The 12,112-nt window shown below is 43.8% G+C and overlaps 1 protein-coding gene across 1 annotated transcript in view; it reads right to left on the bottom strand.

Moving 5' to 3' along the window:
* CLOCK (clock circadian regulator) overlaps window positions 1-12,112 on the bottom strand; it is a 2,173,159-nt gene that overhangs the window by 1,260,032 nt on the left and 901,015 nt on the right. The window contains exon 7 of the mRNA XM_044062477.1: window positions 2,161-2,309. Coding sequence (XP_043918412.1) covers window positions 2,161-2,309 — 149 coding nt within the window. The remainder of the gene's footprint in view (window positions 1-2,160; window positions 2,310-12,112) is intronic.

The following is a 12,112-nucleotide window of genomic DNA, read 5'->3' on the forward strand; positions in this document are numbered from 1 at the left end:
AGGATGTATCTTAGGGGTGACTGGCACATTGTGGACAAAAATCCACAGTGTGTTCTCACTCCTTTGTATGGCATCTGCTTGCAACAATCTAAGCCACCTCTTTCTTTGTTTACTATCATTATCAGACATCTAGGAAGATACAATTGTAAAGATAAGAAAAAAAAATTTCCCTGTAAGGTACTTGCCTGCAAAAATGGAAGCAAGTCAACATTTGAACTGATGATTTGCAGTATCTGTATACAAGAAAATGCGACAAGAAAGATCTACAAATAGGGTTGGCTGATGTTATACCACCATCATCCTGTGTGGGAGGGTGTTGGTTGAAGCCAGCAAGGTGAAGGTACAGTGTTGTAAGTCAGGCCAGTTCTTGGACTCCTACAGGTCGGGAAATAATGACTGCAACAATGAATATTATCTTGAATATCTAATACTTCTGAAGGACAGTGATCCAGGTATATGATTTTTTTTCTGTTTTTCTTGTTATAACCGACCACATTTACTCAATAAGTACATCTATTTTCTAGACTCCTAGTATGCCACATTAGCTAATAAACAGAAGAAAGAAAGAAACAGGGGGTAATGTCACCATCAGATACTGCAGAATACATTTTGTAAGCCACTTGGAAAACTTTAATAGTGTATAAAGTGACAATAACAAAGCTTCACATTGCCATCACTGCTACAGGGGGCAACTCCCCTAATCATACATCAGTCAGCACATATTGTAAAAAAATGTCCAATATTAACCACAATACTCAACTTTTAAATCACAACTGAGCAAGGTATCATTTTCACTGTTTCCCAGATGATGACCCACTTCAAACCCAAACACATACATAGCATGAAAAAAATGGGCAGGAATGAGTGAGTGGCAGCAGAAAAGATATTCGCTGGAAAACTCTGTCAGACTTAAAGCGCCAGAAGTCTTCATCCATCACAATATTTGTATATACATTTATGCTTAACAAGGGAGAAGATGCAAGTAATTTCCTCTAAAAAGAATAGGATTAAAGTTCAAAATCACACTTATGCTAAATAAAAACCATGTCAAGTCTTACTGGATTAAAGGCACACAGTCTTCATGTTCTGTCAAGCAGCATATCACTATATAATTACAACAAAATACAAAACACACAAATTATAAAATATCACAACTCTGCTGAATGCGAGGGCATGTGCACAAAACTGGGGTGGGGGGAGCATCATATACCCAACACAACAAAAAGCTTCTAAAATTAAACCTACAACTGCTGCAAAAAGGCACAGGATTATACATTTATTTAAAATGTTGTACAAAACACAGTGTGAGGCCAGCTACTGCGAACATGCAAGAAATGTATTAAATTAAAATTCTGACAGTTCCCACAGTAAGCACATAACAGCCTGCCCAGAAAAACACACATAAAAGCCATATTTTTAGGACAAGTTATGTTTCTGCAGTAACATATAAGTTGGCATACTACAGCAAGGGAAATACTCCCATACACAACACAAGTGAACTGGGTTCGATTAGAGCTACAGCAAGTGAGAGTTGAGAGTTCTTCCAACAGGGTCACAGATGATTTCTGCACTGCACAGTAGTCTCCAAAGCAGTGCTGTACTCTGAGTGACGCACCTTTGTTAACATTAGATACCTCCAAAGTTTTGATGTTCTTAGCAATTATGCAAGTAGACCCTGGACCCTGCTATACAAACGCCTTAAGATTCTCATCTTCAAAAGCAATATGACATGGAATAAGTAGAATTACTAAGATGCATTCTACAGCACAACTGTTGTAGCACATGTTTAACGGTCTTCTAGCCAAATTCCACCACTACTTCACTTCTTGGGACCACTGACTGCTGCCTGTCCAGTCCTCAGACATTCAATCTTCCTCATTCCACCTGCCTGGCTACAAGCCATCCAGATGTTGCTTGACAGTGCTACTTCCATGCTGCCTGACCCTATACAAGAGAAACATTAATTACAGCGAAGCTAAAGGGCATTTTATTTTTCAAATAAGCCACGTATTTTTATCACTCAAAATTTAATTTTACTATAGGTCCAATTACACATGCCACATTCTTGTCTATTTTTATCTGCAAAGACAATTTTCATTTGGAAGTACCATACCATTTTCAATTTGTGCTTCAGCTGTAATTATAGTTTAAAAGTATTACCTTTGTGTTTCCGCAAATAATCAATCGATTTCTGCAGTATGGTTGATTTGTCCATCTTTCGCGTATTTCCTGGTAGCATAGATCCCAGCTCTTTGATAAGGATATTAAACTGATCTCTACGTTTCTTTTCAGATTTATTTCTAGACACCCTATAGACAAAAAGAAAACCATCTTAATTCTGACAGCAATAAAAATGAACAGAGTAGACACCCAATTACATGAATAACACCTATAAAAATGATCAAGTGATGACTGCATCACATCAAACATAATGCAAATAAAAAATTGCAATAAATCAACTGTAATTATAAACAAACTCACATTAAAATGCAAACACAGCACACATAAAAATTACATCTAAGACCTTCCTGAATTTCTTTGTGCAATGACCAACCATCTATCAAAATGCCTTGGTGAAGAACAGGCAGCAAACATTACCCCAGGAGTTTGTTCCAAGCAAGATTCACATCATCCATAAAGACTACCTGTGAGCTCTTTCTTAAATACTTACCATAGTGACAATATCTATGTGTAAAACTATATCTAGTCATAGACTTTCATAGCCTGTATTCCCTCCCATGTACAAATCACCTGGCTACTTGTCCAACTTTGGCCCCTTAAATTACAAGGCCTTCCACTGTTATCTACGCTTCCTTAAATTAACTGCAGCACTTAAAGTACTGTTCATCAGTGGCCATTTCTGATCACCACATCTTTTTTTGTGTACTAGTCTTAACTTTGCAAAAATCTTTGTTTTGTATGCCACAGACTGTGGGCAAGATAAATACCAATCTCTAGATGACATCACCCTCCATTAGACTTCTTGCAATCCATCCCACTTCATTCAAACAACACACACACGTATGAAATGTCTAAAACTAAAAAACACTGAACCTCAAAATATCAAAAAAAAAAAAAAACTCACATCCCGCAACCAGCATCCCCTTACTCATGTGCTACTTCTAACCTAACACATACATTACTAAACAACTTTTCCCTGACAGTACCACCACATAAACCAAAAGGACACAGAACACACACAAAATACCATACCAAATATGCAAAACAGTAAATCTATCTCCTTACCCAACCCTTACTGTAACCCGTAGACATCTGCACATAGATACTAACCACTACAACCTTTGCAGTTACAAGTTCATTTTCCTGCAGATTCCTACTTACAAATATCCCATAAAAATGAACATTCAATCATTTAAGTACTCAGTCAAATGTGTTTTTAATATTTTGTGCTTTTCTACCCCTCAAAAACTTTTCTGTCAAATGTGCTTTGAATATTTTGATTTGTAATAATATACATACAATATACAATATATATATATGTACATGTGTATATATATATATATACACACACACACACACACACACACATATATATATATATATATATATATATATATATATATATATATATATATATATGTATATTTAGTGGGTTTCCTCACAAATTCCAAAAACATGTAGTAGATGGATTGGATACTCTAAAATGGCCATAAATGTGTGTGGGTGCAAGTGTGTGGTGTGAAAGAACTACTGCACAGCAGCGCTAGCTACCTGACTGTAAATCTTGGCTCTAGATGACTGTTACTGCTGAAGCGATACCCTGACCCCATGTGCAAAAATGGAAAAAAAAAGGGGTTGTGGATGGATGTATATGCATATGCATACATATGGGTTGTGGGCACTGGATCGAATGACCAAGTACATTAACATCTGTTGGTCAACACCATTTGGTTGGTCAAGATCAACAACCCCTGTGTAGGGGAACAAGAAGTTATGTACTCACCATAACGTTTGATGTATGTAGTCCATCTCGCCTCACATTCTTACCCGTGGGTTTGGAGCCAAATGTCGGCTCCGACTCGGCCATACTTTTTTAGCTCGAAGTCTTTCTATTGGCTGGGCTAAGATGGTATCCCATGCTGCACTGCTCTCTATCCCAAGATCTGGTTTGCTGCGAGCACCAGCACTCATTCTCCATGCATAACAACACCTAAAGAAAGGAAGAACAAACCAAAAATGAAGGGAGCTCTGAAACCAGACCTAACCTCCAGATCCTCCAGGACAGGGGAAGGAGGGGGGGGTAAGTAAGAATGTGAGGGGAGATGGACTACATACATCGAACGTTATGGTGAGTACATAACTTCTTGATGTTATGTAGTCCAATCTCGCCTATTACCCGTGGGACAGCGTCCCCAGCACCTAAATCCTGGGAGGCTCAGTGGAAAATACTCCTGAGCACTGTGGAACCAAAGGAACACCTGCCCCTAGATACCACATCTAACTTGTAATGAGTAACAAAGGTGTGAGGAGATGCCCAAGTAGCCACAGCACAAATATCATCCATAGACAATCTAGCTTGAAAAGCTGTAGATGTAGATACAGACCGAGTAGAGTGAGCCTTCACCCGGAACGGTAAATCTTTTCCCCCTGAGGAATAAATGAAAGAAATACAACTGGAAATCCACCGGGACAACGTGACGTTGGAAACAGGAGACTCAATTCTGTTTTCCAAAAATGAAACAAACAACTGATCAGATTTTCTGAGGTATTTCGTTCTGTGCAAATAAAAACGTAACTGTCTGTGCACATCCAATTGAGATGAAATTTGAATTCTGCCTTGTTTGAGAACTGGGGAAAAAACACTGGCAATTCAATAGATTGGTTAAGGTTACTGACTGATGCTACCTTAGGAAGAAAGGAGGGGTTCGGTCTGAAAGAAACCCTGTCCTTATGAAAAATCAAATAAGGGGGTTTGATTGATAACGCTTGAAGCTCCGAAACTCGTCTGGCTGACGTGATGGCTACCAAAAAGACAGTCTTCCAAGTTAAGAATTTTAAATCGCAAGTGGCTGCAGGCTCAAAGGGAGGGGTGAAGTAAGACCCTGTAGAACAAAGTTTAAGTCCCAAGGCATAACAGGTTCTGATACCTGGGGACAAAGTAACAAAGTGCCCTTCAGGAAATCCTTACAGAGCCTATGTGCCATCAGACTAGGCTCATCTGCGACATGAAAGGTGGTAATCGCCGCCAATTGGACTTTAATGGTTGCGGCCGCTGAACCCTGGTTAAAGAGCATAGACAAGAACTCCAATACAGACAAAATTGGAGCTGTGTAAGGGTCAATCTTTTTGGCATGTGCCCAGATTGAAAACCTCTTCCATTTGCTGTAATAAATCTTCCTGGTCGAGGGCTTATGAGAGGAAGATAAAATATGAACCACCTCCGGCGAAAATTGATGAAGCCTAACTAATGACGGAAGTGGAGTAGCCAGGCTGTCAACCGGAGGGTCTGAAGAGAGGGATGGAGCTGCCCTGACATGTGTGTCAGTAAGTCTGGTTGTGGGTCCAGAATCCAAGGAGTGTCCATGAGATGGGATGGAGAAAGGGGAACCAAATTTGACGAGGAAAGTGTGGGGCAATCAGAATCATTTTGCTTCCCAAGGATTGTGCTTTCTGAATAACCTTTGACAGCAAGGGGACGGGAGGAAAGGCATATAGCAGACCGATGGGCCAATCGTGGACTAGAGCATCCCTGGGTGACTCCCTCTGAGGGGGAATCAACATGAAGTAGCTGCATTTGGCATTGAGGGGGCTGGCAAACAGGTCGCAGCAAGGCTGACCCCACCTGTGGAAGATCTGCTTCGCAACTTGACAGTTCAGGGACCACTCTTAAGGCATCAGAATAGCTCTGCTTAGCCTGTCTGCGATCACAATGGACTTCCCCAAAATGTGCTTTGCCACCAGAAAACGTTGGGAAGACACTGCCCATTGCCACACTCGCATGGCCTCTCTGCAAGGGGGACAGGACGGCCTCTCTGCAAGGGGGACAGGACTTGGTTTCTCCCTGCTTGTTCAGATACCACACCACTGACATATTGTCTGAGTGGATTGCAATAGTCCCAAGAGGAAGAAAACTCTGAAGTGCTTGCAATGCTAGTAGCACAGCTCTCAACTCCAGGACATTGATATGCAGATGCATCTCGTGCTCTTGCCACGTGCCTTGGACTATCCTGCCTAGATAATGCCCCCCACCCCATCTGGGAGGCATCCGTGGTCACCGTGGCAACCGGGGGCACAGGAACGAAGGGCTTTCCCGCATTCAGGTTGTCGGTGCGAAGCCACCAACTGAGATCCTATTTGCACCTGTCTGTGAGTAGAATAGGGTGAGAAAGTAGAAGACGTTGAAAAGACCACCAGGCAAAGAGTAGCCACTGAAGGAGCCGCATATGTAACCTTGCCAGAGGGACTAACATAATCATGGCAGCCATTGTCCCCAACAGTTGGAGGACCCATCTTGCCTTCACTCTTCTCAGAGGGAGCAAGGCGTAAACCTGTTGTTGTTGGACTCTGATTGTTTCCTGTGGCAGAAACGCCCATATGAGGACGGTGTCTAATTCGGCACCTATAAAAATTACATGCTGTGAGGGCAACAAGGTAGATTTTTCCCAGTTCAATGTGATGCCCAACTGCTGACATAGGTTGATAGTAGCGTCCCTGGCTTGAAGTAGTAGATGCCTGGTGGTGGCAGTAAGGAGCCAGTCATCCAGATACGGAAACACTTGGAATCCCTGAAGTCTCAAGTGAGCAGTCATCACTGCCATGCATTTCGTAAACACCCTGGGGGCTGTGGTAAGACCAAAGGGCAGGGCTCGAAACTGAAAATGACTGGCTCCCAGCTGGAAGCGTAGGTGACTTCTGGATGCCCTGTCCATCTTTATGCGGTAGTAAGCATCCTTGAGGTCGATGGAGCACATCCACATTTCTTTTCTCAACAATGGGAGAATAGACTGCAATGTAACCATTTGGAACTTGGACTTTTGCACATGGGTGTTAATTGACTGAGATCCAATATGGGTCTCAGGTCCCCTGTCCTTTTCGGCACCAAAACGAATCTGGAGTAAGTCCCTAATCCGATCTGGTCTGAGGGGACATGTTGGATGGCTCCTTTTTCTAGCAGCTTTGAAACATCTGAAGCTGCGTAATCCCTTTGACTGGGTGGAACATCCAGGATTTTCTTGATTGGAGAGAGTTTGACGAGAAGAGGATGACATATCCTCCGGAAATTATTCATAGAACCCACTGGTCCTGGGTAATGTCTTTCCAGGCCTCCGGGTATAATGAGATTCGACCCCCGACTGGCTCTGGAAAAGCACAGTCGGGCCTCCCATCAGGAGCGGTGGTAGGGAGAACCACGAAAGGAATCACAGTCTCCCGAGTTGCAGGGGCCTCCTCTGCCCCTAGGGTGGCATCTCCCTGAATAACCACCCCCTCCCCTGCTTCTGGTGGGGGGCTCACCTTGTGCACTGGGAAAAAACCTCTGTGATTTCTTGAACCACATTTTGCCACCCCTCTGGGCCTTGGGATAAGGCCTAGGGGGAAGGGAAAAACGGACTCCTACGGTAGACAGAGTTTTTCCCTCTTGCTCGCACCTAGTGAGAGTGTCTTTCACCTTGGTTGCGAACAAAGAGGAACCATCAAAAGGGGCGTCGGTGAATGAAGACTTGAAGGCCTCCGCGAAATGACAAAGGTGCATCCAGGCCTGCCTCCTAAGAGCAACTCCTGAACTTGCTGCCCTACTCGCTCCCTCGGCTACATAGGAGATTAGCCTCATGGAGGAATTTGCAATGGAACTGAAGGTAGACATCTGAGCATTGACCATCTGGGCCACCACCTCAGAAATGTCTCTCTGGAGCCGTGTAAAGTGTGATAAGTAATTCAGTGACGGTAAGGTAAAGGTCGCTGAAGAAAACGTATGCTTCCCGTACTGGTCCATAGTCCTAGACTCCTTGTTAGGGAGATGGACGGTGGAAGAAGTCTCAGCTAATTCCTTCTGGGTGGCAGCTGCCACCACCATTTCATCCACAGGGACTCCCTTGGACAGAAATTCCTTATCAGGAGGAGCAGACAAAAATTTATTGGGTCTCCTGGGCACTGGTTCCACAGAGTCAGGGGTTTCTCACACCCTTCGACAAACCAAATCCAGAAGCTCGTCGAAGGGTGGAGATACCCAGGAGGCGGAGGGCTGAGCACCAATGGCCTTCAGGAAGACCGACTCCTCCTCGGAGGGGGCTCTGGATGGCCAGTCACCTCTTTGTTTCAAAATCTCTAGGATGTCAGAGAAAGAAACATCCTCAGAGGATGACTTAGGGGACCCCTCCGATTCCTCAAGGTCGATGTCTGATGTGACAGACTCATCCTGGGAATCTATGTGCTTCCTCTTGCACGTCTTCTTTCTGGGTGGCTCCTCAGGCAAAAACTCTGAGGGGCCCTCAGAAATATGGGGACCACTCATGGGGGTACCCTGAGGCCTTGGGGCTCCACTGTCCAGAGATAGATGGCGATCAGAGACCTGCACCGGTGTAGTAGGGGACAGAATGACCGACCCGCATGATGCCGCTGATGACCTGGCCAGCGCGCTCCGCATGGCCTCGAAGGCTGGTCCTCCTGGGTCCGAAGAACGACCAGCCTCCGAAGCCAAGACAGGAGTCAAATGGCGCTGATGGGGTCGGAGCTGACGTCAGAACCGATAAGCCAGGAGGGGCTGTCAGAACCGACCTAGGGACATCACACGGAGCCGAGCACTCCAGCTCCAAAAGCTGAGATGTGCTTGGAGGAGGAATTATCGAAGCAGGTTGAGGGACCGGCTCCGGGGCCGACTAGGTCGGAGCCGAGAAAATTTTGCCAGTACCGGTGACTAAATAAGTCTCTGCACCACTCTATCGACGTCCACATCTTATAAGGTCCTGGAAGATTTAGAAGATAGAGAAGGAGATCGAGACCTCCTCTCTGAAGGGGACCTGCAAGTAGGGGATACTAGCCTAATGCTAGGCAATCGGCTCCGAACAAGTTCCAAGAAGATTGGAGCCGAAGCAGGTTCCATAACAACTGACACTTCCTGCAGCCCCGAGGACAATGGAGCAGAGGATGTCAAAGCAGACTTTGCTATTTTCTCCAGTGGCTCTGAGGAGAATGATGGAGCCAGAAATCGCTTTTTTGCTTTTGAGGATTTTGCCTTAGAGCTGGAAGCACTCTCCAGACCCTCATTGGAGGGTTTCAGAAGTCCCTTCAAAATCAATTCATTCTTCCTTTCCTGAAGAACTCGCGGACTAAAGGCATGGCAGAAACTGCACGATTCCTGGAGATGAATCACTCCCAGACAATACACACAGACAAAGTGTCCATCGGTAATGGACATTTTATAACTGCACCTAGAGCATTTTTTGAAGCCCGAGGGCTTATGCTCCTTAGTATCTTTGGACATAGTTAACCAACAACAATTAACCACTGAAAAAATTGACCAATGGTCAAACAGTCACAAGGCGGGAAAAAAACCTACAACAGACAGAAAACCACAAGATCTCTAAGTTAAACGATCCTCAGACACAAACACAAGTGGGGGAGGACTAATTCCTCTAATTTAAACGGTTTTAGTCCCGGGAAGCTTAGAACACAAGGAAAGCAAGGGGGTAGACTAGGTCCTCTAACTGAAAACGGGCCTAGCCCGTTGGGAACAGCTAGTGGGATACCACAGAAAAAACAATCAAAAACACAACTTTTCCACAATACAGACAAGAACACACACAATAGCTATTAAAATAGCTTTTTTGCAAAAAAACCTCTCTGATAAAGAAGAAAAATGGTACTTAGCCACAGCCAAGAGCGAGACCACATCCGAGCTAAACGAGCGGCAAATGAGATCTGGGGACAGAGAGCAGTGCAGCATGGGATACCGTCTTAGCCCAGCCAATAGAAAGACTTCGAGCTAAAAAAGTATGGCCGAGTCGGAGCCGACATTCGGTTCCGAACCCATGGGTAAGAATGTAGGTGAGATTGGACAACATAACATTATTCCCTTTCCCTGGGGACTGTGGAATCTCAGAGTTAGTATATATAATTAGGAGGGAGAGTGGGTGTTGCGGGGGGGGGGGGGTTGCCCATCTGCAAAAACACTTGCTTTTGGTTTATTCCAATCCGGGTTAATCTCTGGAGCATGCACAGAATATGTTGACATTTGTTGTTTCAAAATTATTATGTTGATAGTCTGAGTGTCAGTGTAACTGGTCATTCGACCAGCTGCCCTACACACTTATATATGGGTCTAGGACTATTCACTGAAAGCACATTTCACTGAAAGTCAAATGACTATGCACAAATCACTGAAAACACAATTCACTGAAACACATTTCACTGAAAGTTATATATGGCCTTTTCCCCACTGTAGTGTGACTCTGGAGTTAGTATATATAGTAAGAGTGGGTGTGGGGGGGTTTAGCCCCCCACATAGTTTGTATATATATTAAGTTTAGAAAAGAGTAATTTATTGAAATTGCAAGTATACATGTGTATAGTTCAAAATATTTAAAATAGGTGGGGGCTATGCACCCACACCCCCCCCAGTGTGGGGGCAGTGCCTCCCACACCACCCTTACTATATATCCTAACTTCAGGGTCGCACTACAGTGGGGAAAAGGCCATATATAACTTTCAGTGAAATGTGTGTCAGTGAATTGTGTTTTCAGTGAATTGAGCTTACAAACTTGTTAAGAATATCTGAAACAAAGCGTCTTCATTATATTTATTGCTAGATCACAGACATAAGTTACACAAATAGATTCACAGATTGCTACTAGGCTAATGACTGGGGGGGAGGGGGTCGTTCTAAGACTAGCCAGTACTTCTCGAAAGAATAATGATGTTCTGTATCTGAATAAGACATTAACACCCAGGCATTTGCAATCCACCTCTCTACATAAGGGGCATGGGTGCCAGCCCAGTGTAAATTTCCTTTTCCGATCCACTGAATAGACAAACTCAGCTTTACATAGATGGGAAGCATGTTCCATAGCAGGGGCAGTCTCTGGGACACATCTGTCTCTCAGCATGTTCTGTTTAAGTCACAGAGACAACTCAGGTCTCTAGACCTAGTACTTCTAGTACTCTGACTTACAAATATGTAGGAGATTCGTAAGTGTGGGGTTTGTGGATGCCTTGTAAGCCAGGCATACATCACCCCCCCAGCAATCTACAGGAGACTGTGAAGAGGGAAAGGGCTTAAAGGCACTTGGCATAAGGTGGGTTTGTTATCCCTTGCATTCTTTTTGTAAGGAACCTCTGAGATCGCTCTATTTGCTGCAAGTTTAACTACAACATACGCATTTAAGTTTATGTCGACAGAGTTCTTAGCTCAACAAAAACATACATAGAAGAGCCTGTGTAACAGAGGTCAGTATTTCCTTTGTATGATTCATGTATAATAAAGTACAATTCATGCTCATTACCAAAGTCTTAATCTCAGTGCATCACTAGCTGTTGAGAGTGTCTTGCTTGCACACGTTTTCAAACCACAAAGATTTGCAGAGGCGCCATCCTTCTAGCGGTAGACTCATTTACAAAGAACTTGCTCAGATCAACGCTGCAGTAAAAGTTTATAATTTGTTAATCAGACTACCCCCCCCCCCCCCAATATTCCATGTAACTTGTTCTTCCCAAATAAGACAGAGCTGAACAGGAAAGAAGTGCTTGGCCATATTTTGAATTAGCCGTGCATCCTGCCATATGCCCATTGTCATACTGTCATAACTAGACTTCTTTAAACTACTTTAAACCTGCCACAGCGCTTCTTCCATGCTACACACTTGCAAGCACACACACACATATGGCCAGCTTTGAGTGTCCAATCCACTTACTGCATGTCTTTGGAATGTGGGGGGAAACTAAAGCACATGGAGGAAATCCAATTGAAGACAGGGAGGACAAGCAGATTCCACACAGAAGGCACCCCAACAGAGAATTGGACCAGGGAACCTCTTGCTATGAGGCAACAACACTATCCATTGTGCCACTGTCCTGCCCAAGTTATCATATATATGTCCAAATCTGCTTAGCACACTTTCCTCACAATCTGCTTTTCATTACGATTTTCTTTAATTGTGGT

The sequence above is a fragment of the Protopterus annectens genome, chromosome 2.part1 (genome assembly GCF_019279795.1).
Source record: "Protopterus annectens isolate FY-2018-M chromosome 2.part1, PAN1.0, whole genome shotgun sequence".
Taxonomy (NCBI): Eukaryota; Metazoa; Chordata; order Ceratodontiformes; family Protopteridae; genus Protopterus; species Protopterus annectens.